Consider the following 27654-nt stretch of genomic DNA (forward strand, 5'->3'; position numbering starts at 1 on the left):
GAAGGCCTGATTCATGCAGTCTCCTCTGAACAGTTGCTGTTGAGATGTGTCTGTTACATGAACTCTGTGGAGCATTTATTTGGGCTGCAATTTCTGAGTTAACTCTAGTGAACTTATCCTCTGCAGCAGAGGTAACTCTGGGTCTTCCTTTCCTGTGGCGGTCCTCATGAGAGCCAGTGTCATCATAGCGCTTGATGGTTTTTGCGACTGTACTTGAAGATGCTTTCAAAGTTCTTGAAATGTTCCGGATTGACTGAACTTCGTCTTAAAAGTATTTGAGCCGTTCTTGCCATAATCTGGACTTGGTATTTTATCAAATAGGGCTATCTTCTGTATACCACCCCTACCTTGTCATAACACAACTGACTGGCTCAAACGCATTAAGAAGGAAATAATTTCCACAAATTCGCTTTTAAACAAAGCACACCTGTTAATTGAAATCAATTCCAGGTAACTACCTCATGAAGCTGGTTGAGAGAATGCTAAGAGTGTGCAAAGCTGTCAAGGCAAAGGGTGGCTACTTTGAAGCATCTGAAATATAAAATATATTTTGATTTGTTTAACACTTTTTGGTTAATAATAAAGAATACTAATAAAGAAAACCCCTGGAATGAGTAGGTGTCCAAACTTTTGAGTGGTAGTGTACATACACTATTATCTCGTACCCCTACACATTGACTCGGTACTGGAACTCCTTGTGTATAGCCTCATTTTATTGTTTCCCAGTTTTTAAACAAATATTTGTCTTACTTTTTAACTCTGCACTGTTGAGAATGGGCTCTTAAGTAAGCATTTCACTGTAAAGTCTACACCTGTTGTATTCGACGCATGTGACCAATAACATTTTATTTTGATCTCCACTGAGGGATTCCTTCATCCAATCACAGACAATGACCTCATTACAGACCAATAATTGACCCGCTCCAATCCAGAGGCTTCCTGTTTACACTGGCTATTAGAATAATCGAATCAGAGACCAATCAAATCCAATTCACCGCCAGTGTTGGAGGTGGTGGTATGGAATACACTGAACTCAAGATACCAGGAACACACCTTTAAACACAAAGTGTATATTGAGGACTACAAAACAAACAAGTCACCAATGTACCATCCCGATATCAGGTATAAGATTTACAAAATGGTCAGACAGGAGCACTACTCACACGGGCCTGCAGATGACCAGGTCTCCTTTGTTGGTCCCGTAGGCCAGGCCCATCCCCGGGTCTGGAAGCCATCTGGCTGAATTGATGCTGACATGCCGCCGCTGGTCCGGAGCCATGGGGTAGACCACATTGAACACCATCTAGGGAACAATTGGAGAACCCAGACAAACAATCATAAACGTCAACATAAACGTCAATGTCCCTGCACATTATAAATATAGTATTGGAACGGACACTGTATATAGTATCCTTACCAATTGTGTTCATATTTCTTATGTTTTTTTTAATACCAGAATTACATTGTTATTGCATTGTTGGGTTTTGAGTTGGCAAGAAAGACATTTCACTGTATTTGTGACATTAAAACGTGAAACTAAACAAATGCACAATAAAGTGAACCCTTTGGGTATGGGTAAAAGCCAGGTTGGCTAGTCGTGCTCCAAGTCCCTCTACAAACCTGGGTTGTGTTCATTAGACACCAAATAGACAAACGGGGAGGGATTTACCTGGACTCATTTAATAATTATCCAAAGGTTGCCATAATGACCTCCACCCCGGTAGTATCAATTTGTGGTACTACCCTTCTCCCTCACTGTTGACCTTCACGAACATACGTTAACATGTAACCAGCGAGCTGGTCTTTTCCCTGCATTAGGGGGGTCTTTCTGTCTGTCTCACCCTGATGGAGGTCTCTCCACCGTGAGGCTGCTGCAGCCGGAACACTTGCGCCACCATGTGGTCAGTGGAGGGATGCAGCAGGATCCTGCGGGAGGCCAAGCCCACCATCACATAACAGCCCATGGGAGACAGGCTCACCGAGATGGCATTGGGACCTGTGGGAGGATGGAAGACATGTTAAGACTGACAAGGTTAGGCAAGACTCTCCTAGGATATTATTGTCCTGTAGTTAAGGTTCACCATCTATAATATTCTGTTTAGTGCACCAATTTTAATAGATTCAATGTTTCAGATTCTCTAGTTCAGTTGTTTCCCAAACCTCTCCTCGACTACCTCCTACAGTTCAACTCATTTGATGTATTCCAGAACTAGCACACCTTATTCAACGAATGAGATGATTAGGTTGACCAATTGAATCAAGTCTGCCATCACTGGATTACCTCAAATAAGTGGATTGGCCGGGGGCACTAAGAGGAGAGGTTTGGGAAACACTGCTATAGCTGTATCCTGGAGGTCAAGTCCCTGACGGCAAGACGTCCTCTACTACGTGACAAGACTTACCAAATCTTTTGGTGTAGAGCACCTCCCCCAGGTTGTGAGGTGCCAGGGAGTACACAGCCAGGATGCCCTCGTCAGGGAAGCCCCGCTGGCTGCTGGGTATAAACACGGCCAGGAGCTGCCCGTCCGCCGAGATGTCACAGCTGGCATCGTTGTAGATCTTACAGTTTGGCACCAGCACATTTACAGAGGCTGGAGGGGTGGCAATAGACATACACAAACAGGCAAACACACACAATGTCAATAATACAGTAGACCTCTAAAGTAAACACAATCAGAGAGGCAAACATGGCTGTTCAAACAATAGCCGAGCTGGGACCGGTTTAGGAGGATCTAACGTTACAGAACTTTCAGACAGAAATGTATTGTGTAGAAATGATAAGATTGTCTGTCAGATAGAATAGAGAATAGGGAATTGTGTCGGCTTTGCAATGTTCTGAAAGTTTTACATACCGTTGCTGATCTCGGGTAGATCAAACTTGGTGAAGTCCCACCACTGCAGCCGGTAGGTGGTGTTGGCTATGTTGCTGGCCACCGCCGACTGGCCGTCCCCGATTGAGGCACCTGAGAGAAATTTGGTCAGTGGATAGGCTATTGAATGTGAAAGAGGAGTAGTGTCTACCACTATTGCAGATAACACAATAAAATGGATAACATTGAGATGTATGAGAGCAATCAAGTAGTTAGTTGTTGCCCACTTGAACTGTACTGGCTTGGATATTCTATTTTACACCTTCGTTCCACTAACAAAAATGGATGGGTAATCAGGCCAGGGAAATACAGCAGTAGCGTGAAAAGGGCATTGCAGCGCACTCCTTTTACAGTGATCACATCCATACAGGACAATTTAACCACACTAAGCGGAGTGTACTCTAGTGAGACAATCTTGGTTAGTACCTGCTAGGACCCTGTTGACAGAGGAGTGGGTGGCCAGGCCAGGCTGTCCCCTCTCATGGAAGATTCCAGCGTAGGGCAAGTACTCAGGTAAAAGAAACCGCCGAGGAACGAATCGCCCCAGTGAAGGCGCAGACATCCTGGCGTTGCGTGGTGTTCGGTGCCTCGTCCTGTCTCCGTTGTCACTGTTAAAAACACACACACACAGCAGTTATTGGGAGAAAGAGGCTGTTGGGTGAAATGTGTGGTGAAGCTGAATGCTCAAAGTAGGATGACTGTACTCCAGGCCTGGGCAATTATTTTCCATGGAGGGCCACAGAATATATTTTTGCCATCACGGGCCAGAATCACATTACATGATTATACTTAATGTATATGACTGACAGATACATCTACTGTAAATCATTATTAAACAATCAGCACCACGGAAAGAACTCTTGTTAACGGGTATGCACAAAAACACAAGAGAGAGAGCTCAACATTACATTTAAACTAGTCAGTGTGAGGAATGAAGTCTCTGATGGGCATTGACTAGAGCAGTGAAGTCTCTGATGGGCATTGACTAGAGCAGTGAAGTCTCTGATGGGCATTGACTAGAGCAGTGAAGTCTCTGATGGGCATTGACTAGAGCAGTGAAGTCTCTGATGGGCATTGACTAGAGCAGTGAAGTCTCTGATGGGCATTGACTAGAGCAGTGAAGTCTCTGATGGGCATTGACTAGAGCAGTGAAGTCTCTGATGGGCATTGACTAGAGCAGTGAAGTCTCTGATGGGCATTGACTAGAGCAGTGAAGTCTCTGATGGGCATTGACTAGAGCAGTGAAGTCTCTGATGGGCATTGACTAGAGCAGTGAAGTCTCTGATGGGCATTGACTAGAGCAGTGAAGTCTCTGATGGGCATTGACTAGAGCAGTGAAGTCTCTGATGGACATTGACTAGAGCAGTGAAGTCTGTGATGGGCATTAACTAGAGCAGTGAAGTCTCTGATGGGCATTGACTAGAGCAGTGAAGTCTCTGATGGACATTGACTAGAGCAGTGAAGTCTCTGATGGACATTGACTAGAGCAGTGAAGTCTCTGATGGACATTGACTAGAGCAGTGAAGTCTCTGATGGGCATTAACTAGAGCAGTGAAGTCTCTGATGGGCATTGACTAGAGCAGTGAAGTTTCTGATGGACATTGACTAGAGCAGTGAAGTCTCTGATGGACATTGACTAGAGCAGTGAAGTCTCTGATGGACATTGACTAGAGCAGTGAAGTTTCTGATGGACATTGACTAGAGTAGTGAAGTCAGGTATAGTTTCTGACGTCGCTATGCGCAAGATTACTGAGGTGAGGGTCAGTAAGATATGATCTGTGACTTGACTTGTTATATTTCGTCACTGAAAATGTCTGTTCACATACATAGGTTGACCCAAACAGTACAAACATCCGAGTATGACTCCTAATCTTTGGAGAGTTTTGTTCATAGAGATGCATAGAACCTTGTCAGTGACATCAGAGAACTATTCAAAACAGTTCTCCAATCACTGCATCAGACTGAAGATCGATAAGCTCAAGTTGCAGGTCAGTGGAAGCGTTATCCACAAACTTTCCCTTGAAGGCTTTGACAAGGCTGTACATCTGATGTGCAAAAAGGCCCTTCCCTTCTAGTTTGGAATTCAGTTTATTCATGGGGGTCAATGATGTCCATGATGAAGGCAAAAATCAGCCAACCATTCTTTATCTTGCAGTTGAGGGAAATCCACATATTTTCCTTTCATTTACAAAAACTCAGCAATCTCTGAGTTCAGCTCCCATACACTTTTAAGCACCTTCCCCAAACTCAGCCATCTCACTATTGTGTGGAAGGGGAAACCTGCTTGACCGACTCTCTTCAGACAGTGAGACAAACTGCCTGTGGTTTAAAGATTTTGCTCTTATGAAGTTGACCACTTTAGTGACTGTATCCACAACAAGGCTCATTTTCAGAACACATTTATAGTACCTCCTGATGAATAATCCAATGCAGGAAAATCATTTTCTGATCTGGTTTCAGCTCAGCTACTTGATCTTTTATCCTTTTCAAAAAGGCCAGCGTTTTTTCCTGTCAAGTTTGGGCACCCATCAGTGATCACACTGGATAACTTTTCAAAACTCGGTCCCAGCTTTGCCACACACTTATTAATCTCCAACAATAAATATTTCCCTGTGGTTGTGCTCTTCATTGACTGCACTGAAGCAAGCTCCTCTGTAATTTCAAAGTCTGGGATTATGTCTTGTAATAATATCAACTGTGCCATGTCACGCGCATCACTGCTCTCATCCAGGGCCAAGGAGAAATAGGTGAAATCCTTTACCTTGTCTTTCAACTGTTGTTCCATATTCTCTGTGATGTTCATCTTGACATGGAAACATTTTCAAAGAGCTCTTTCTTGTCGGGGCAAAGTATGGCTGCAAAGTCAATTAAACATTCTTTAATGAAGCGGTGGGAGTTAAATCACTACACAAAGGCGAGTATTCATTGGGCTTTTCATTTGAATGACAAATACAGAATTCCACTGTCCAGTGTGTGTTCTTTTTCCCATCTTAATCTTTGATTTTTATTTGCCAGTCTGAGATATGGCTTTTTTTTTGCAACTCTGCCTAGAAGGCCAGCATCCCGGAGTCGCCTCTTCACTGTTGACGTTGAGACAGGTGTTTTGCGGGTACTACTTAATGAAGCTGCCAGTTGAGGACTTGTGAGGCGTCTGCTTCTCAAACTAGACACTAATGTACTTGTCCTCTTGCTCAGTTGTGCACCAGGGCCTCCCACTCTTTCTATTCTGGTTAGAGCCAGTATGCGCTGTTCTGTGAAGGGAGTAGTACACAGCGTTGTATGAGATCTTCAGTTTCTTGGCAATTTCTCACATGGAATAGCCTTCATTTCTCAGAACAAGAATAGACTGATGAGTTTCAGAAGAAAGGTCTTTGTTTCTGGCCATTTTGAGCCTGTAATCGAACCCACAAATGCTGATGCTTCAGATACTCAACTAGTCTAAAGAAGGCAGGTTTTATTGCTTCTTTAAGCAGGGACAACAGTTTTCAGCTGTGCTAACAAAATTGCAAAAGGGTTTTCTAATGATCAATTAGCCTTTTAAAATGACAAACTTGTATTAGCTAACACGTGCCATTGGAACACAGGAGCGATGATTGTTGATAATGGGCCTCAAAGCCTATGCAGATATTCCATAAAAAAAGTATTAATATTATTATATATATATTTTTTTAAATCAGCCGTTTCCAGCTACAATAGTCATTTACAACATTAACAATGTCTACACTGCATTTCTGATACATTTTATGTTATTTCAAATCAACATTTTTTTTAAAGCTTTTCTTTAAAAAAGAAAAGACATTTCTAAGTGACCCCAAACTTTTGAACGGTAGTGTATATATAGTGTAAGTCCACGACACACACCATTGGTTGTGTAGATCCACAAAAAAATTATTACATATGATTTACCATGCTAATGATTTCTAGTGTATAAGCTAATGATCCATCATGTATGACATTCCCTGGGAGTGTGTCAACTTTCATTTTTTATAACCATAGCATTTTTGTATGTTCTCTATAGTTATGTACTTGAAAATTTATCAATTGACCAATTTGGCACATTTCGGCAAACTCCTGGCAGACTTGATACAAAATAATGTAATTCTTCACTGGATCAGTCTGAAACTACACACACTGCTGCCATCCGGTGGCCAACATCTAAATTACACCTAGACTCCTATCCGAAAGTACGGCCTGTCTCTTGCATTTTTTTGGTATTATCTTTTACCAGATCTAATATGTTATATTCTCCTATATTAATTTCTCATTTCCACAAACTTGAAAGTGTTTCCTTTCAAAATGGTATCAAGAACATGCATATCCTTGCTTCAGGTCCTGAGCTACAGGCAGTTAGATTTGGGTTTGTCATTTTAGGCGAAAATTTAAAAAAAGGGTACGATCCGTAAGAGGTTTTTAACAGTAACTAATATCCCATTAAGGGGCCAGGATGGGTTGCACCAACTCACTCTAGCTCTTCAAAGTCCACGTCGCTGTTCTCCATTGCGGCCGAGGGGTTGCCGGCCGGGCTGTCCGACGAGGAGGAGAGGGTCCTCAGGCGGTTCTGCTGGTAGCGCAGCGAGCGCTGGCGGATACTGTCCCGCCTCGACAGGTACTGGATCATTCTCTGTGCGTAGTACGCAGCCGGGGACAACCTGCAGGAGAAACAACGACAGAGAGAAGAGTTCAATGGGGGGTTTACAGCTCTAGGGTTCATACTATACTGAACAAAATGCAACATTAAACAATTTCAAAGATTTTACTGACTTACAATTCATATATGGAAATCAGTCAATTGAAATAAAATAATTAGGTCCTAATCTATGGATTTCACATGACTGGGAATACAGATATGCATCTGTTGGACACAGATACCTTAAAAAAAAAAAGTAGGGACATGGATATGCAAACCAGTCAGTATCTGGTGTGACCACCATTTGCCTCATGCAGCGCGACATCTCCCTCGCATAGAGTTGATCAGGCTGTTGATTGTGGCCTGTGGAATGTTGTCCCACTCAGAAGCTGCTGGATATTGGTGGAAACTGGAACACGCTTTCGTACACGTCGATCCAGAGCATCTCAAATATGCTCAAAGAGTATGCAGGCCATAGAGGAACTGGGACATTTTCAGCTTCCAGGAATTGTGGTGATAGCGGCGAATGAATGGCACGGCAATGGGCCTCAGGAGCTTGTCAAGGTATCTCTGTGCATTCAAATTGCCAGCGATAAAAAGTAATTGTGTTAGTTGTCCATAGCTTATGCCTGCCCATACCATATAACACTACCACGGAGCACTCTGTTTACAACGTTGACATCAGCAAACCGCTCACCCATACGACGCCATACACGTGGGTATGTGGTTGTGAGGCCGGTTGGACATCCTGCGAATTCTCTAAAACAACGTTGGAGGCGGCTTATGGTAGAGAAAATAACATTAAATTATCTGGCAACAGCTCTGGTTGACATTCCTGCAGTCAGCATGCCAATTACACGCTCACTCAAAACTTGCGACATCTGTGGCATTGTGTGACAAAACTGCACATTTCCGAGTGGCCTTTTATTGTCCCTAGCACAAGGTGCACCTGTGTAATGATCATGCAGTTTAAATCAGATTCTTGATATGCCACACCTGTCAAGTGGATGTATTATCTTAGCAAAGGAGAAATGCTCACTAACAGGGATGTAAACAAGATTTAAGAGAAATAAGGTTTGTGTGTACGGAAGATATCTGGGATCTTTTTTTTTTCAGCTCAAGAAACCAACACTACTTGTTCCATTATATATTTTTCAGTGTAGGTTGGCAAAATTACATTAACTTTCTCAAAATTCCTGAGTTTAAGAAATCCTCTAACTTGCATTTTTTGTTAAACCTGTGAACTTTTGGGAAAATTGCTGGGATTTTCTCAACCGTACTTTAAAACTGTCAACTTTGTTTCGACAGAACCTCTAACAAAACGGTGCACCTGGAGGGGTTTAATCCTGTCAAACACAGTACACGTTCATTAGAGGTGAGATTGGTTTGGGGACTGGTACCTGGCAGGGTCTGGGTAGATGGGGTGGTCTCTGGATCCTCCCATGTCATAGCGGGAGAGAGAGAGGAGGGAGGACTCCAACAGCCTCCTGTGAACAAACACGCCAAACAATGGATCAGCGTTTAATCTCCTCTACAAAAGGGAGTCCATTTGTTTTATACAACTATTTGGACAATATACAGTACCAGTCAAGGGTTTCTTTATTTTTTTACTATTTTCTACATTGTAGAATAGTGAAGACATCAAAATAATAATAACAACACATACGGAATAATGAAGTAACCAAAAAAGTGTTCAAAATATATTTTATGAGATTCTTCAAAGCAGCAACCCTTTGCCTTGATGACAGATTTGCACACTCTTGGCATTCTCTCAACCAGCTTCATGAGGAATGCTTTTCTAACAGTCTTGAAGGAGTTCCCACATATGCTGAGCACTTGTTGGCTGCGTTTCCTTCACTGTGCGGTCCAACTCATCCCAAACCACCTCAATTGGGTTGAGGTCGGGTGATTGTGGAGGCCAGGTCATCTGATAAAGCACTACATCACTATCCTTCGTGGTCAAATAGCTCTTACACAACCTGGAGGTGTGTTTTGGGTCATTGTCCTGTTGAAATACAAATGATAGTCCCACTAAACGCAAACCAGATGGGATGGCGTATCGCTGCAGAATGCTGTGGTAGCCTTGCAGGTTAAGTGTGCCTTGAACTCTAAATAAATCAAAGACAGTGTCGCCAGCAAAGCACCCCCACACCCTCACACCTCCTCGCCCATGCTTCACAGTGGGATCCACACATGTAGAGATCATCCGTTTACCTACTCTGCGTCTCACAAAGGCAAGGCGGTTGGAACCCAAAATCTCAAATTTGGACTCGACAGACCAAAGGACAGATTTCCACCGGTCTAATGTCCATTGCTCGTGTTTCTTGGCTCAAGCAAGTCTCTTCTTATTGGTGTCCTCTAGTAGTGGTTTCTTTGCAGCAATTTGACCATGAAGGCCTGATTCACACAGTCCCCTCAACAGTTGATGTTGAGATGTGTCTGTTACTTGAACTCTTAAGCATTTATTTGGGCTGCAATTTCTGAGTTAACTCTAGTGAACTTATCCTCTGCAGCAGAGGTAACTCTGGGTCTTCCTTTCCTGTGGCGGTCCTCATGAGAGCCAGTTTCATCATAGCGCTTGATGGTTTTTGCAACTGCACTTGAAGGTGCTTTCAAAGTTCTTGAAATGTTCCGGATTGACTGACCTTCATGTCTTAAAAGTATTTGAGCCATTCTTGCCATAATATGGACTTGGTATTTTATCAAATAGGGCCATCTTCTGTATACCCCCCTACCATGTCACAACACAACTAATTGGCTCAAATGCATTAATGAAAGAATTAACAAGGCACACCTGTTAATTGAAATGCATTCCAGGTGACTACCTCATGAAGCTGGCTGAGAGAATGCCAAGACTATTCAAAGTTGTCAAGGCAAAGGTTGGCTACTTTGAAGAATCTCAAATATAAAATATATTTAGATTTGGTTAACACTTTTTTGGTTACTACATGATTCCATATGTGTTATTTCATCGTTTTCACTTATTATTCAACAATGTAGAAAACAGTAAAAATAAAGAATAACCTTGGAATGAGTAGGAATGAGTAGGAAATACTGAGAAAAGCAGACCACTAGTTACTTGCTGTAATGTTCTTATAACAGAGAGGATCACGAGTTGTGTTCAGTAGATAAAACTGAAGAAAACTGTTTGAAACAGCGAGGTACGATCCAAGCTCGTTCAATAAGAAACGTTCATTTGAAAACATATTGCTACGGTGTGCACTACTGAGCACGACCCTGGACTGAGCAAAAAACACCACTGTAGAGACTACCAAGGACTTTCTCATAACTCTACCTCCTCAGAGAGTCCTCGTCTGGGTTATCCACAGGCATTTCCTGGCTTAAGGCCTCTGGCGGTGCGTCGGCAACGGTGGAGCGGCTGGAGGCGGCCTGGCGGTAGACGCGCTCCCACTGGCCCGTCTCCTGGTTGTACACCAGGCCCACTGTCTGCTCACCGGGCTGGGCAGTGGACGACGCAATGGTGGGGAAGGGCATGGCCGCACCATGAGGGCCTGGGGAGGGCTGCCGCTCGCTGGGCTCCGGGGGCTGGGTTACCCTCCTCTCCCTCTCTGGTGGCTGGGGTTGGGGCTCCCGCCTCTGTGGTGACACATGGGTCTCTTCATAGGCAGGGCTGGTCGGCTGCTGCCAGGGAGAGCTGGAGCCCTCCTGGGTGGAGACAGCGGAGGTGGACGAGGCTGGGCTGGTGCGCTCCCAGCGTTGGGAGTCGTGGTTGAAGGTGAGCAAGTTGTGGCAGGCCCGGCAGCGGTTCAGTTGGCCCCGAGAGGAGTGAGCCGCATTGGAGGGAGGGGGGTTGTTCTCGGCTGGGGTTGGTGGGGGCGGCTGGGGCTGATAGTGGGAGGAGGAAGGCCTGGGTCTCTCCGGGTCCATGTTATTGTTGAGCAGCTCCTGCGTCTGCTCCTGGCCACCCTCCCCTCCCCCGACGCCCCCCAGCGGCGACTCCAGGTCCTGCATGCGGTCAAACTCCATGAAGTAGCGGCTCAGGTTGCACTGGAGCACGTTGCGGAACGAGGTCGGGTTGCTGCGTGTGCCGTCCCAGAAAGGGTGGTGCCCGCTGCTGGTGCCCGCCCCTCCACCACCTCGCTGATTGGCCACGGGGCCAGAGCCCGGTTCAGAGCTTGACTGCGTGGGGAAACCCCGTCCCTCTGTGGCGGAAGTGTAGACAGGGGACTGGGAGGACCCGTCCTGCTGCCGGAGCACTGACAGCAGGCTGACGGAGGACGAGCTGGTTCGGGGGGGCAGCATCCCACCCCCGACACCACCCATACCACCTCCCCCGCTCACCCCACCTTCACTCCCTCCAGTCCTGCTCTCTGAGCCTCTCATGTTCAGCAGGCTGCGTGTCCAATCGGGTCCGGGCAGTGGGCGGGAGGGGGGTTGGTGGCTGGTGGGTGGTGGCGGAGGCTGCTGGCTCAGGGGCGGACTGGCCACGTGGGCGGTAGGCACGGCACGGTGCAGGGAGCTGCCGGCGCTGTAGTAGACCGTAGTGAAGGCAGAGGGCCGCTGTTGGGCCCCACCGGGATCTGAAGGCTGTCGGGGCTCCGTACGGGCTGAGGAAAAGGTGGAGGCGTGGGGGGCCGGCTGAGGGTGCTCAGGGAGGACCACAGGCCTGGAGGAGGGCCCCTCGCCCAGAGAGGGGCTGCGGTTGGCTGTGCAGCGGCTGCATAGGCACACCATGCCCAGGTGCTGGGTGCAGCCCGGGAAGGGCAGTCCACGGTCCTGCGAGGCTGGGTACTGGCCCAAAGGCATGCTGGGGGGCTCGCCGCTGCTCTCCCCGCCAGGGCGGGACGCATCCCCCCCGGCCTGCGCTCCCGAGGAGCGTGACGAAAGGATGTGCAGGAAGTTGTGGAGGATGGGCGTGCGGCGTACAGGCTGGGAGGGCAGGAAGGAGCGCTGGCGGAAGTGGGGCATCTCTACGCTGTCCATGGGGACCTCTGAGTCATCATCATTCTACAGGAAATAATACGTCAGATATGAGGGTAAACACGTTGAATGTTTTAGCGTGCAGTCATGTTTAAAAGGCTTTGAGAAGATTTAATTTCTAGACCGAAAACTGTATACAGTATAGTGCAATTTTGTTGTGATAGGAGAAAAGAACTCACCTGCTGGTTGGAGGGGTTCACAGTAGCAGTCAGAAGATTGTGCCCCAAAGGATCAAATCTCACCAACCTAAAAGAGAAAACAGCAGGGTTTTCCATCAACTCAAAATATATTCTAATCATAGCAATATCATATTATAATGATACAACATTTACGCTACTGTGGAATTGTTCCATGTGAAAATGAAAAATTGTTTCAAAAATATGTTTTCCTGAAATCAAAATTATAGGAGAAAGGGACGACCATCCTACTCAGTGAAACTATATATAAATAAATAAAAGTTATCGATTATGTAAACTAAACATATTCATGTCACCAAATACCTGATTTTTTATTTTTTTAACTGTTTTTTGGTCTAGCCGGAGGACAGACATTTTTTTCCATTCTCCTCTGGCTACATCGACTTTAATACAAAACCTAGGAGGCTCGTGCTCCTCACCCCCTTCCATAGACCTACATGGTAATTATGACGACTTCCGGAGGACCTCAAACCAATCAAAGTTTAGCAGTATGAACTAACATGTCCATCCAATCAAAGGATCAGTGAATTAACCTAGTACTAGGCATGTGCGATTTAGAAGCTTAGTGAGTTGAGACAGTTTATAGTTGAGCGTTTTGGATTATTCCATTCAACTTGTGTGCATCTAGACCCGTCTTTTCAATGCGATCTTCGTATTCTGATAGCAGAAGTTGCATTTAAGTCAAGTGTAGACTAGTTTTTCCAATGCCTCTCAAAGAAGGGCACTTATTGGTAAATGGGTAAAAATAAATTGAATATCCCTTTAAGCATGGTGAAGTTATTAACTACACTTTGGCTGGTGTATCAATACACCCAGTCACTACAAAGATACAGGCGTCCTTCCTAACTCAGTTGCCGGAGAGGAAGGAAACCTCTCAGGGATTTCACCATGAGGACAATGGTTACATTAAAACAGTAACAGAGTTTAATGGCTGTGATAGGAGAAATCTGAGGATGATCAACAATATTGTAGTTACTCCACAAGAATAACCTAAATGACAGCATGAAAAGGAGGAAGCTTGTACAGAAGGGCTGCCTAACCCGCTTCCTGGAGATCTACCGTCCTGTGGGTTTTCAGCCCAACCCTAATTTAACCCACCTGTTCTACTTATTAGCTGCTCAACAAGACCTAGACTATCTGAATCAGATGTGCTAAATTAGGGTTATACTAAAAACCTACAGGACAGTAGATCTCCAGGAAGAAGGTTGGGCAGCCCTGATGTACAGAATGCATCCTGTTTGCAATAAGCTACTAAAGTAAAACTGCCAAAAACAACAACAAAAAATGTTATGTCCTGTATACAAAGCGTTATGTTCACATTTTCAAGCACAGTTGTGGGTGCATCAGGTTATGGTAATGCTTGTTATGGTAATGCTTGTGATCAGCAAGGACTAGGAATAAATTTTGTATTATTTATACAAAAAGAAACGGAATAGTGCTAAGCACAGGCAAAATACTAGAGGAAAACTTGGTTCAGTCAGACTGCCAACAGCCTACTTTCAGTAGGACAATAACCTAAAACACAAGACCAAATATACACGAGTTGCTTACCAAGACGACATTGAAAGTTCCTGAGTGGCCTAGTTACAGTTTTGACTTAAATTGGGTTGAAAATCTATGGCATGACTTGCAATGACCAACAACTTAACAGACAAATGTGCAAATATTGTATAATCCAGGTGTGCAAAGCTCTTATACACTTACCAAGAAAAACCTCACCGCTGTAATCTCCGCCAAAGGTGATTCTAAAAATGTATTGACTAAGGGGTGAGAATACCTATGTAAAATTTGATCTGTATTTCATTTTTCAATAAATGTGCACACATTTCTAAAAACCATTTTTTCACTGTCATTATGGGGTATTGTGTGCATATGGGTAAAAAGAAAAGATACATTTTGAATTCAGGCTGTAACAAAATGTGGAATAAGTCAAGGGGTATGAATACTATCTGAAGGCACTTTATATACATTGCATTCAGAAAGTATTCCGAGGGGGATCACGTGACCCCTGAACGAGATGGCCGCATGAACTAGGAGCTCCGCACAAGTAGTTTCCAATTCCTAATCTTACCTCCACTTCAAGTTTAAACTCATTTAGCTTTAGTCAAAAAGTCATGGCGGCTACAAAAGGCGACACTACAGGTGACATTTTTACCCGGACTCGAGCACTAGCGACGGAAAAAGCCTCCAAGAAGCAGCTAGCTTCAGAAAAAGCCTCCAAGAAGCAGCTAGCTTCAGAAAAAGCTAGCGCCATTAGCCAGGAGCAAGAGGACCCGTTCCCCCCCGAGGCCCAACGAAGGCCAACCTCGCACTCTGTCGAAGACATCTTTTCTGAGCTGAGATCCCAACGTACAGAACTCAACACTAAACTAGATGCCATTAACGCTCAGCTCAGTGCGATAGGGGGCAAGGTGACAATCCTGGAAAATGCTTTGCCTGACATAAACAACAAGATAACCATAAACGCGGGGCGCCTGGACGAGGCAGAGGGGCGAATCCTATCCACGGAAAACTTATTGACAGACGCCATGGAAACAATAGCATATGCTAAAAAAAAAAATAGAGCAGCTGGAAGAGAAAACAGAGAACCTGGAAAACAGGGGGCGAAGGAATAATTGTGTTCTATTAAATCTGGGCGAAAAAGAAGAGGGAAACATGCCACTGATCCGCTACCTGCAAGACAAACTTCCCGAGTGGCTCCACCTGTCCACCGACAGACCCATAGAACTCGAGAGAGCTCACCGAGCACTGAGGCCCCCACCAGCAGCCAGACAACCACCGCGCCCAATCACCATACGTTTCTTGAGATTCACCGACAAGGAACGAGTCCTACAGGCGGCGAAAACCAACACCATTACAGTGGGAAACGCCAAACTCACCTTACTCCAGGACCTGTCAGCTGGAATACGCCGAAAGCGCCGAGAGTTTGACGAGGTGAAGAAATGCTCCATTGACCGAGGCATCTTTAGGGGATTCAAATACCCAAACGAGCTCAGGATTCTTCACCAAGGAGCCCTGCGACACTTCAAAACTCCCGAAGAGGCAAAACGTTTTTTGAAAGACAACCCCGGTCAATGAGAAATGGACCAATGTCTAAATGCGATTACTATTATTACTAAAGGAGGTAAGACAACATATAGCCGATATCCAAAGACCCACCCGCCCTGCTAAATGTCATTATAGCCGTCTAATCTATATTTATGTTCCTTTAGCTGAGAGGGATAGGCTCCATATTATAACCTAGGCCTACTATATGTAGGCTGGGCTATTGATTTTATTTTCTCCCATTTTTAATGTGGTCTGGACGGGGGCTACGTTGTCATTTACCCAATGCGGGGCGGAGAGGATGAGGCATTTCTTTGGTGGGGAGGGGGAGACGTTGTGCGTTGCTAACTGTTCCCGGTTTTTTGTTGTTGTTGTTGGAACACAGAATTGTGACTGAGCGGGGAGGTAATAGATCCAACGGGATATGTCGAGTTGTTTGGGAACTCGGCTGGGGTGTTCAGAGACTGTTATTTTATGTAAACCATTTATTTTCCTTTTATGTGAACGCAGCTGTAACTACTATCCACCTTTACCCAGAGATGACTTGCACTAAAGTTCGATTACTGTTCGATGACGATGACTAGTACCTTAAATCTATTGACATGGAACTGCCATGGTCTAGGTCATGCAATAAAACGGAAAAAGATACTATGTGGTCTAAAAAAGGAAAAAGCAGACATCGCGCTATTGCAAGAGACACACCTCTGTGATGCTGAACATGCCAAACTCCGCAGAGCTTGGGTGGGACAGGTGTATTTCTCATCTTTCAAATCCAACAGTAGAGGTACAGCCATACTTATCCATAAGAATGTTCCATTCATAATTGACAAAAACATATCTGATCCGGAGGGGAGATTTATTTTGATAACTGGGTCACTGTATGGGCAACCAATTACTATCTTAAACATATACGCCCCTAACACAGATACTCCTGCTTTTATGTCGAAAATGATAACCCTGTTCAATGAGCATTGTGTTTCCTTTGGAGTGTTGGCCGGAGATTTTAATTGTACCCTGAACCCAACCCTAGACAAATCATCTCAAGTCCCCACCACAAATCCTAGATCTGCAAAGATGTTGAACTCTCTTACTAAAGAGATGGGACTGATAGATATCTGGAGAGAGACTAATAGCTCATCTATGGACTATACATACTACTCTAATGTCCATAACACCTACTCCCGTATAGATTACATTTTTATCCCAAAGAGTTTCATAAATTCAGCCACGTGTACAATCGGACCCATAGCGCTTTCGGATCACGCCTTTGTCCACCTCCGCTTTGACCTCTGCAAAAACATCCCGAGGTCAAAGAGCTGGAAATTCAACACCTCCATGCTATCAAACGAAGCATTCCATACATTGGTAACTACATGGATAGACAACTACACACAAGACAACAAAGATTCTCCTGTTTCTCCGGCCACAATGTGGGACGCTGCTAAAGCCACACTAAGAGGTCATCTAATTGCATATGCTTCCTCTAAGAAAAAAGCAATGGAAGCACACAGGCTAGATCTGGAGAGGGAGCTGGAACGCTGTGAAAAAGTACATAAACAATCCCCAGACAGCACCTCCTGGAGTCAACTTAAAGCAGCCAAAGCCAAACTGAATTTGGACTATACTCGGGAGATTAAAAAAAAAGTTTTCTTTACTAAACAGAAATACCATGAGTATAGCAATAGGCCTAGTAGATTGCTTGCTTATCAATTAAAAAAAGAGCAGTCAGAGCGTACAATTATGGCTATCCGAACAGCAGAGGACGAGGTCACATATGACCCAAAAAAGATCAATTTAACTTTTCATGATTTTTACTGCAAACTATATACCTCTGAGAGAAAACACACGGAGGCAGAACTCCACTCCTTCCTAGAGGGAATCTCGCTACCTAAACTATCAGAGACCGACCAAGAAGATCTCAACTCCCCCTTCACTCCTGAGGAGATCCTGGAGGCAATTACCTCCATGCCACCTAACAAGTCCCCAGGCCCAGATGGATTCCCCAGAGAGTTCTACAAAGCTTTTTGGCCCCAGCTTAGCCCTATTTTCATGCCAATGCTGGAGGATTTTTGCAAAAACGGAGTTCTCCCAGACTCAATGCACACAGCTCGCATTACAGTGTTGCTCAAAAAAGACAAGGACCCCCTATCCTGCTCCTCCTTCCGGCCCATAAGCTTGTTGGATTTCGACTACAAAATAATTACCAAATTGCTGGCCAAAAGACTAAACACTCTTCTTCCCAAAATAATAAAAGCGGACCAAACTGGATTTATTAGAGACAGATACTCTTCTGATAACATTCGCCGTCTTTTTGATATTATTGATCAAGTAAACGCACAGAAGACCCCTGTCCTGCTGGCTTCACTGGATGCTGAGAAGGCGTTCGACAGGATGGAGTGGAGCTTTCTGTTCTCAGTCTTAGAAAAGTTCAATATGGGCCCAAACTTTATTAAATGGATCAAATCACTATACTCTCATCCAAATGCCATGGTGACTACTAACGGACTGAACTCTGACAGATTCCCTTTGGGACGGGGCACAAGACAAGGGTGCTCGCTATCCCCCCTGCTCTACTTGTTGGGGGCGGAGCCTCTGGCAGAGTTGATAAGGAGCAATCCAAGTATTACAGGTGTTCCTGCAGGCGGCCTGCAGCACAAGATTTCGCTTTACGCGGATGATGTCTTGCTCTACATATCCAACCCTGAGAAATCCCTTCCTCCCATTTTAGACACAATTGCTCAGTATGGCACGTTTTCAGGTTATAAGATTAATTTTAACAAATCCACTGTCTGCCCTCTCAATATTACACTCACCAGTTCTATGAAGACACTATGCCCATTCCAATGGAAGACACAGGGGTTTCAATACCTTGGGATATTCATAACACCAGATCTGAATAGGCTTTTCAAGGAGAATTATCTTCCACTCCTGGATCGAATCAAGAACAACCTCCAAACCTGGATCTCCCTCCCAATTAGCTTAGTAGGAAGAATTAATGTAATCCGTATGAACATCCTCCCTAGACTGAACTATTTATTTCAGATGCTCCCATGCTATCTCCCAGCTTCCTTTTTCAAAACAATTAACCAAAGCATCACCAAATTTATATGGGGCAATAAAAAACCTAGGATCAAGCTCTCCACTCTATCGAAACCTGAATCTAAGGGCGGTCTTGCCCTTCCCTCCCTTCAATTGTACTACTGGTCTGCCCAAATCCGCAACATGCTAACATGGATCACAAACAGACAAGAGTCAACGTGGATCCAGATAGAAGCCCAATCCTGTGGTTCATTGCCACTAAGCTCAACCATATTCATTAATAACTTTAGTGAAGTGGGCAACATAGCCAAAACATTTGATTTACAGCACCCTACTAGCGTGGAGGGACTGTAAGAAATACCTGGGCATCTCCTCCCAAATATGCTCTCACTCGCCTATAGTAGGCAACCCAGACTTGCCAAAAGCCCTGAGGGATGCCAACTTTAATCTTTGGCATACTCTAGGAATCAGGACCTTTTCAGACCTATTTCATCAGAAGACCACTACACTGAAATCCTTTCAAGAGCTCTGCAGTGAATTCAATGTGCCAAGATCCCATTTTTTAAAATATCTTCAAATTAGACATGTCATCTCCTCATTTACTTCCAAGAGGAGGTTTAGAACTCAGTTGAATGAAGTTGAAACCCTTCTTGTCACAGCACAATCCATTAAAGGCAAAATATCCTATATCTATAGACTCCTTTCTGAGAAAGGAGGCTCCTCCTTTACTCCTTTGAAAATAATCTGGGAAAAGGACCTTGGTCTGACTATCAGTGATGAGTTATGGGCGGAGGTTTGCGACAGGGTATACTGCTTCTCTACTAATGTAAAAATGAAAGAATCTAATTACAAATTTTTGTACAAATTTTATTACACTCCCTTGAGACTCCATAAAATGAAAACAGACATTTCTCCTAACTGTAAAAGATGTACCTCTGAAAGTGGAACCTATATGCATGTATTTTGGAGCTGTAGAGAGATTGCCAGATTTTGGCAATCTATACATACTGCTGCACAGAAAATACTAGATGTACAGTTTGATATGACCCCGTGTCTCTATCTTCTTAATGCCCAGCAGGACTTTGTTCTTGATCCTGACAGAGAAAATTTGCTCATGACCATTACATACTTTGCTAAGAAATGTATCCTTCTATTGTGGGCCTCTAGTACCTCTCCTACATTTAAAATGTGGATTGACCAGATTGTTGACTTTCTCCCTCTTGAAAAGCTCACTTATGACCTCCACAAGAGACAGCCCAAGTTTGATAGACTCTGGTCTCCACTACTCCACTATATCTCAAATTGGACAGAGTGAATGGGGGGATCGGGGAGGTGAGCAGATGCGTGTTGTGTAAGGTGCTGTAAAATCTAAAAACTAATCATTGGCTCGTCATCTCAGCTAAGGCTGGAAATAGCAAATAAGAACCTTGATAGTGCTGCTGCAAGTTCTATATTTTAAATTTTGTTATAATTATTATTTGTGTGTGTGTATGTATGTATGTATATGTATGTATGTATATATGTATATATGTATATATATAACAATTTTTTTATTATTATTATTTTTTTTTTTAAGTCTGTCACATCTGTGAATGTGGAATGTGTTTGGTTGGTTGATTGAAAACTTAATAAAACTTTAAATTGAAAAAAAAAGAAAGTATTCCGACATTATGTTACAGCCTTACTCTAAAACGTTTATTTTTTTGTATTTTTTTTAATGTTCCTGTCAATCTATACACTAACATTTTTTTTAATTTTTTTAAAATCATCATATTTACGCAAGTATTCAGATCTTTCACTCAGTACATTGTTGAAGCACCTTTGACAGCGATTACAGCCTGGAGTTTTTTTTAGGTATGACACTACAAGCTTGGCACACCAGTATTTGGGTAGTTTCTCCCATTCTTCTCAAGCTCAGTCAGATTGGATGGGAAGCATCGCTGCACAGCTATTTTCAGGTCTCCAGAGATGTTAGATCGGGTTCAAGTCCAGGCTCTGGCTGGGCCACTCAAGGACATTGAGACTGTATGTACATACAGTTGAAGTCGGAAGTTTACATACACTTAGGTTGGAGTCATTAAAACTCGTTTTTCAACCACTCCACAAAATTCTTGTTAACAAACTATAGTTTGGGCAAGTCGGTTAGGACATCTACTTTGTGCATGACACGTAATTGTTCACAGTAATTGTTTAGACAGATTATTTCACTGTATCACAATTCCAGTGGGTCAGAAGTGTACATACACTAGGTTGACTGTGCCTTTAAACAGCTTGGAAAATTCCAGAAAATTATGTCATGGCTTTAGAAGCTTCTGATAGGCTAACTGACATCATTTGAGTCAATTGGAGGTGTACCTGTGGATGTATTTCAAGGCCTACCTTCAAACTCAGTTTCTCTTTACTTGACATCATGGGAAAATCAAAAGAAATCAGCCAAGCCCTCAGAAAAAAAATTGTAGACCTCCACAAATCTGGTTCATCCTTGGGAGCAATTTCCAAATGCCTGAAGGTACCACGTTCATCTGTACAAACAGTAGTACGCAAGTATAAACACCATGGGACCACGCAGCCGCCATACCGCTCAGGAAGGAGACGCGTTCTGTCTCCTAGAGATGAACGTACTTTGGTGCGAAAAGTGCAAATCAATCCCAGAACAACAGCAAAGGACCTTGTGAAGATGCTGGAGGAAACAGGTACAAAAGTATCTATATAAACAGTAAAACGAGTCCTATATTGACATAACCTGAAAGGCCGCTCAGGAAGAAGCCACTGCTCCAAAACCGCCATTAAAAAAACAGACTACGGTTTGCAACTGCACATGGGGACAAAGATCGTACTTTTTGGAGAAATGCCCTCTGATCTGATGAAACAAAAATAGAACTGTTTGGCCATAATGACCATCGTTATGTTTGGAGGAAAAAGGGGGAGGCTTGCAAGCCGAAGAACACAATCCCAACCGTGAAGCATGGGGGTGGCAGCATCATGTTGTGGGGGTGCTTTGCTGCAGGAGGGGCTGGTGCACTACCACAAAATAGATGGCATCATGAGGTAGGAAAATGATGTGGATATATTGAAGCAACATCTCAAGACATCAGTCAGGAAGTTAAAGCTTGGTCGCAAATGGGTCTTCCAAATGGACAATGACCCCAAGCATACTTCCAAAGTTATGGCTTAAGGACAACAAAGTTAAGGTATTGGAGTGGCCATCAAAAAGCCCTGGCCTCAATCCTATAGAAAATGTGTGGGCAGAACTGAAAAAGCGTGTGCGAGCAAGGAGGCCTACAAACCTGACTCAGTTACACCAGCTCTGTCAGGAGGAATGGGCCAAAATTCACCCAACTTATTGTGGGGAGCTTGTGGAAGGCTACCCGAAACGTTTGACTCAAGTTAAACAATTTAAAGGCAATGCTACCAAATACTAATTGAGTGTATGTAAACTTCTGACCCACTGGGAATGTGATGAAAGAAATAAAAGCTGAAATAAATTATTCTGACATTTCACATTCCTAAAACAGGGAGTTATTACTAGGATTAAAATGTCAGAAATTGTGAAATACTGGAGTTTAAATGTATTTGGCCAAGGTGTATGTAAACTTCCGACTTCAACTGTATCAGTCTTTCCGTTAGGAAAATGTGGCGCCAGACATTTGACCTGCAGCATGTTAATTTACTGGACCCATATGCATTGGGTGAGTAACCCGATTAGGGCGTCCACCCACGGTACTCAGAATGACAGCAAACATATAGATGATGGTAATTCATCTTAACAGCACATGCAACATCTAACCGAAATTCTGATGCGCAGTTTGAAGATGTTACATTAACTTTCCACGTTTACCTTCTCAGCCAACAAGAGATTAATAAAACAGCAAAACCACTACCCTGTCAATCTAGTATCCCCAATAGTAGAAACGCAAATTAACCTATAGAACAGAAAAGCATGACCAATCAAATGCATTTACATCGACTAACTGGTATTTCTATCAATTAATAGGCTAAAAAGCATTATATTGCAATGGGCTTTTGTTATTCTCCAGGACAATTGGCCGGCAGCAATTTTATTTATTGCCTTTTTATTCGTTTTTAAAATCACCCAAAAGCCAGCTACGACGGGCTAACGGAAACCCAGAGAGAGAGCGTGAAAGTATGTAGTATATATCCAGCCCTCCATCAATCTCTATGGTCTCTCACCTGACTCTTTCAGTCTCGCTGCCGGTTTTGACCACGGCAAAGGGCTCGGGCCGGCTCCAGTCCCAGAAGTGGAGCTCGTTATTGGTGGCGATGAGGAGGAGCTGGGCAGTGGGGTGGAAGGCTAGCGAGGCAATGGCCACGTTGCTTTCCGTGAACCAGCTCTCACTGCCACCCTGCAGAAACAAACACAAGGGGATTTAATACAGAAAGAAACAAGTAGGATACGGCAACAGTGGATACAAACGCTTGCATGATCTTTATGGAATGCAGATTCCTGTCAAAGGGGTTTATCAACTAGACTACCAATAGCAACACAATGAAGATAGACAAGTTTCCTTATGATGTCTGGAGTTGGACAGTGCCCTGGGGGACAACTCAACATTTACTTCTGGCGAAGACTGTGCTGTGTATGCAAGTCTTACAATCTAACATAGTAAAAGAATATACCTATGCAACTTGGCAAGCGGAGACCTGAAACTTGTGTCCTATTTTATTTTAATAGGGGTCTGTCTGTGTTTAAGAGAAGGCACTACTTACATGCAGGTCCCAGATGCGGACCTCTCCGTCAAGGCACCCGGAGGCCACCAGACCTGTGATGGTAGGGTGAAAGGTCACGCACCAGGGCGTGCGGCGGTGGCCTACCAGCGAATGCAAGCACTTTCCAGTCTTCACCTCTGTGATGTAGATGTTGTGATTGACATGAGTGGAAGCCATGAGGGTCCTATCAAATTGGAGATAAGGGGGGGTAGAGTAAATGTTACAGCTGCTATGCCGCTTAAGGAAGCCCTGCCTCAAATGCTCTCATGAATCCATTCGTGCGGCCGGGTCAGTTGAGTTCCTTACCGGTCTGGGCTGAAAGCCAACAGGAACGTCGAGCGAGGGCTGTCTGGCAGCTCCACTTTCTGTGTAAGGGCAACAAACATTGCTTAACGCCTTACATGGAGGTAGCACACGCATTATTAAATGCACAAATCATAGTATAATTACATATATTCAAACAGACAGTTTTTTTTATCTTAACACTTGAGTGAAATTGTGATCCATCAACTGCATATTATTAGGGATTTTGAAGAACAACTCCCAAAATAGACTATAGATGGTAAAGATAAGCACAGGGCATTGTTTCCATGGTGACGAGTTAAAGGCAATAGTATGTTGTTCCAGATCAAAATGACTACTGCAGCAGGTGGGCAGTGAAAGTAGTGAGAGATTGATAGCCTCCTACTACTCCATATCTGTTGAAACCAAAGCAGTTTTGACTAATCCTTTGACTGGGATAGTGTGCTTCTTTGGCTTTTACCTGACTCTGCCATTTCATCCAGCGGACCTTCTCCTCCACCAGCTGCTGCAGGAGGCGCTTGGAGCCAAAGGCCTGTGAGCCACGCTCCCGGCTGGACAGGATCCGCACAGAGTTCCTCTGATGACGAGAGGCCATGGTGGTTCTCCTCCCGTATGGGGCCGGGGCCACACCACCACTCTGCCACTGGCCTCTCTGGCTGCTCTAGGGACAGTCACTTCTGCTGCCGCCACTCGCTCGCCATGCAGAGTCTAGGCTGGGGAGGAGAAAAGAGAAAATGGGAAGAGAGGGCCAAGAACAGAAGATAGTAGTTTAGTTTTGGTTGGCATAGGTTTTGCACATGGAAGTAGTTGATGATTGAAAAATTAGTTTGACAGACTACATTGAAGATCATGAGGGTGTGCTGTGTTGGCCTAGACATTATATAATCTGACAGCTAGAAGCAGCACTACCAGTGAGTGCTATAGAACTACACTGAACAAAAATATAAAATGCAGGACCTGCACAGCCAGCTTCTTCAACTGCGGGATCGTCTGAAACCAGCCGCTCAGACAACTGATGAAACCGAGGAGTATTTTTGTTTGTAATAAAGCCCTTTTATGGGGAAAAACTGAATCTGATTGGCTGGGCCTGGCTCCCCAGTGGGTGGGCCTGGCTGCCAAGTGGGCAGGCATGCCCTCCCAGGCCCACCCATGGCTGCACCCTTGCCTAGTCGTGAAATCCATAGATTAGTGCCTAATGAATATATTTAAATTGACCGACTTCCTTATATGAACTAAAACTCATTAAAATCTTTGAAGTTGTTGCATGTTGTGTTTATATTTTTGTTAAGTACATTTAGGGGATCGGTACTAAAATATCCTGTGTCCTTAAATAAGAACATCCAAGCTTGCAGCTCTCTGGCTGGCCTACATGTGCAGCCAAAGTCAAGATCTCACATCTGGAAGGCTGCCAAAATGTTGCACTCTTAAAATGGTGTCATATTTTGGTCACAAATTGGCAAAACACCACAGGCAATGCAAAACAGCACTGCTTTGCACCCTCTTAACAAGCCTTGTTTAACTTGGGCTTGGATAACCAAAGGCATTTTAAACGAGGGGAAAATTTCTCCAACACTGGAGATTTTCCAGTAAACAAAGATGACCAACAAGAGTCATATTAGGAAAACACAATCCTTGGCAGGCGGTGCCACATTATTTTAAACCATGACGGGTGGGTCTAATTGCAATTCTAAGTAAGACAGACGTCCAAACCGGATCCAAACATGGATCATCACTGCGGTATGCAATTTTCATCAAGTCGCTTTCCAGAACCCCAATGAGTGATGTTTCATAAGCTATCCCTGTGGCTTGACTTAGCTCTACATTACAATCTAAGAAGAAACTGAGTGCGAGTCTATGGTGCAGTCACAAAGAGACTCTGAAAAGCCTGTATGTGGTCAAAAAGTAACCAAATACACAACAAGCATATTATTATGCAACTATGTTATTGCAACTCCAATGCTGTTATTCTAAGAATGCTAAGTGATAACAACCATGTCATATGCAGAGAACTATTTATTGAAATAGTTGTGTAGTGCTAGGGCAAAAAACAAACGTGCACCTCTTGGGGTCCCCAAGAACAAGTTTGGGAAACGTTTATTAGGTTAACACTGAGTGCACAAAGCATTAGGAACACCTGCTCTTTCCATGACAGACTGACCAGGTGAACGCCGTGATCCCTTATTGATGTCACCTGTTAAATCCACTTCAATCAGTGTAGATGAAGGAGAGGAGACTGGTTAAAAGAGTGTATATGTGTACCATTCAGAGGGTGAATAGACAAGACAAAATATTTAAATGCCTTTGAACGGGGTATGGTAGTATCTGCCAGGCGCACCGATTTGTGTGTCAAGAACTGCAACGCTGCTGGATTTGTCATGCTTAACAGTTTCCCCGTGTGTATCAAGAATGGTCCGCCACCCAAAGGACATCCAGCCAACTTGACAACTGTGGGAAGCATTGGAGTCAACATTCCTGTGGAACGCTTTCGACACATTGGGGCATGGACTCTACAACGAATTGCGGCTGTTCTGAGGGCAAAGGTGTTCCTCATGTTTTGTACACAGTGTGTGTCCATATTCATAGACTGCTGAAATACATTTTAAAATAAGTCATACTAGGTGGCTGACAAACAGCTTGAGTTTACCATGTACTGTTACCTAGCTACGATAACTTAACATAAGAAATAGAATTTTGGCAAACTGATTAATATAGCTAGTTAGCTAAAACCACTGCCTTAACAAGAACGTTAGCTTGATAGCCAACCCAAGAAAATGCGTCTGAAACAGCTACGACTAACCAGCTAATTAACATTAGCAAATTGGCAAGCTAGTTAACCATCTAACGTTAGCCAAATAAACATGTAGCCAACATTAGCTACTAACGTTACTAGCAAATGTGAGCTATCTAGAAAGCTAAGTAGCTAACGTTAACATTCGGTAGGCAAACAACCAACCAGAAACCCAGCTAATGGTACCGGCAAATGTTTTCATAGCTATAGTAACGTTGGCTAATTTGTCAGTGTAGCTACCCAACGAACCCCGATAGCTAGCTAGGTTAACCCGCTAAACTTGGTAACTAGCCAATAGAAAAAAAAACTTGCTATTAAGTTGGCTAATAGCTAATCCTTGCTGCCAGTCCCGGATACTGTATTAGCATAACTAGCGAGTTAACTAGCTACTGTAAAGAACAAATCCAGCGATACAACGTTAGATATGAGACATAACAGAAACAAACTGCTTATATTCTGCAGAATCAGCTAACGACTGAGTCAAGAGGCCATTGCCTACCTTTCTTTCTTGTATTCTTGTTGAAATGTGTCATCATAGGCGTAGCTAACCGTTAGCGTAGCAAGCAAAAATGTACGGCAAGTACTAGCTTGCACCACTTGTCTTAGCCTTGACACATTAATGAATTGACCAATATCAATCTATGATAATTGCGATTATTCACATCCTCTGATAAATCTATTTCATCATATTATCCTGGCATAGAGCAAATTCATTGTGCTAGCTATCCGTCTACTGCGTAGCTAGCTTCCCAGAGATGTGTGTCGTGAACAACATTTTTAGCGTGAGCAACAATAGTGGCATCGGCGGTTCGCCTTCAATATAAAAGTCCCCCATTGAAACTGATAAAAATAACAGAGGAATCATGCCACAGTTGTACTAGATTAATCAGAGCTTTCCAGCCCTGTTCATGGGGAGCTACCATCCAGTAGGTTTTCCCTCCATCCCTAACTAACCTGATTCAGCTCATCAACCAGCTAACTATAACAATCGGGTGCTCTAGATTAGGGTTGGAGCTCTCCATAAACAGGAGAGCCCTAGACTAAATAATGATCTGTTGAATATAAACTATACTGGTCAAAAATATAAACGCAACAATTTCAATGATTTTACTGAGT

The 27654-nt window shown here is 43.9% G+C and overlaps 1 protein-coding gene across 1 annotated transcript in view; it reads right to left on the reverse strand.

The window, feature by feature from the left end:
- The window catches only part of ambra1b (autophagy/beclin-1 regulator 1b), a 45658-nt gene extending 18371 nt beyond the window's left edge, over positions 1-27287 (reverse strand). Inside the window, exons 1-14 of the mRNA XM_039017177.1 lie at positions 27038-27287; positions 24211-24463; positions 23754-23812; positions 23448-23631; positions 22911-23083; positions 12618-12684; positions 10793-12465; positions 8898-8984; positions 7334-7519; positions 3297-3478; positions 2853-2963; positions 2403-2591; positions 1842-1996; positions 1164-1303 (exon numbers count right to left, since the gene is read on the reverse strand). Of these exons, the coding sequence (XP_038873105.1) occupies positions 1164-1303; positions 1842-1996; positions 2403-2591; positions 2853-2963; positions 3297-3478; positions 7334-7519; positions 8898-8984; positions 10793-12465; positions 12618-12684; positions 22911-23083; positions 23448-23631; positions 23754-23812; positions 24211-24345 (3341 nt within the window). The 5' untranslated portion in view covers positions 24346-24463; positions 27038-27287. The remainder of the gene's footprint in view (positions 1-1163; positions 1304-1841; positions 1997-2402; positions 2592-2852; positions 2964-3296; positions 3479-7333; positions 7520-8897; positions 8985-10792; positions 12466-12617; positions 12685-22910; positions 23084-23447; positions 23632-23753; positions 23813-24210; positions 24464-27037) is intronic.
- Positions 27288-27654: the final 367 nt, after the last annotated feature.

Source organism: Salvelinus namaycush, chromosome 21, assembly GCF_016432855.1.
Source record: "Salvelinus namaycush isolate Seneca chromosome 21, SaNama_1.0, whole genome shotgun sequence".
In the NCBI taxonomy this organism is placed as follows: domain Eukaryota; kingdom Metazoa; phylum Chordata; class Actinopteri; order Salmoniformes; family Salmonidae; genus Salvelinus; species Salvelinus namaycush.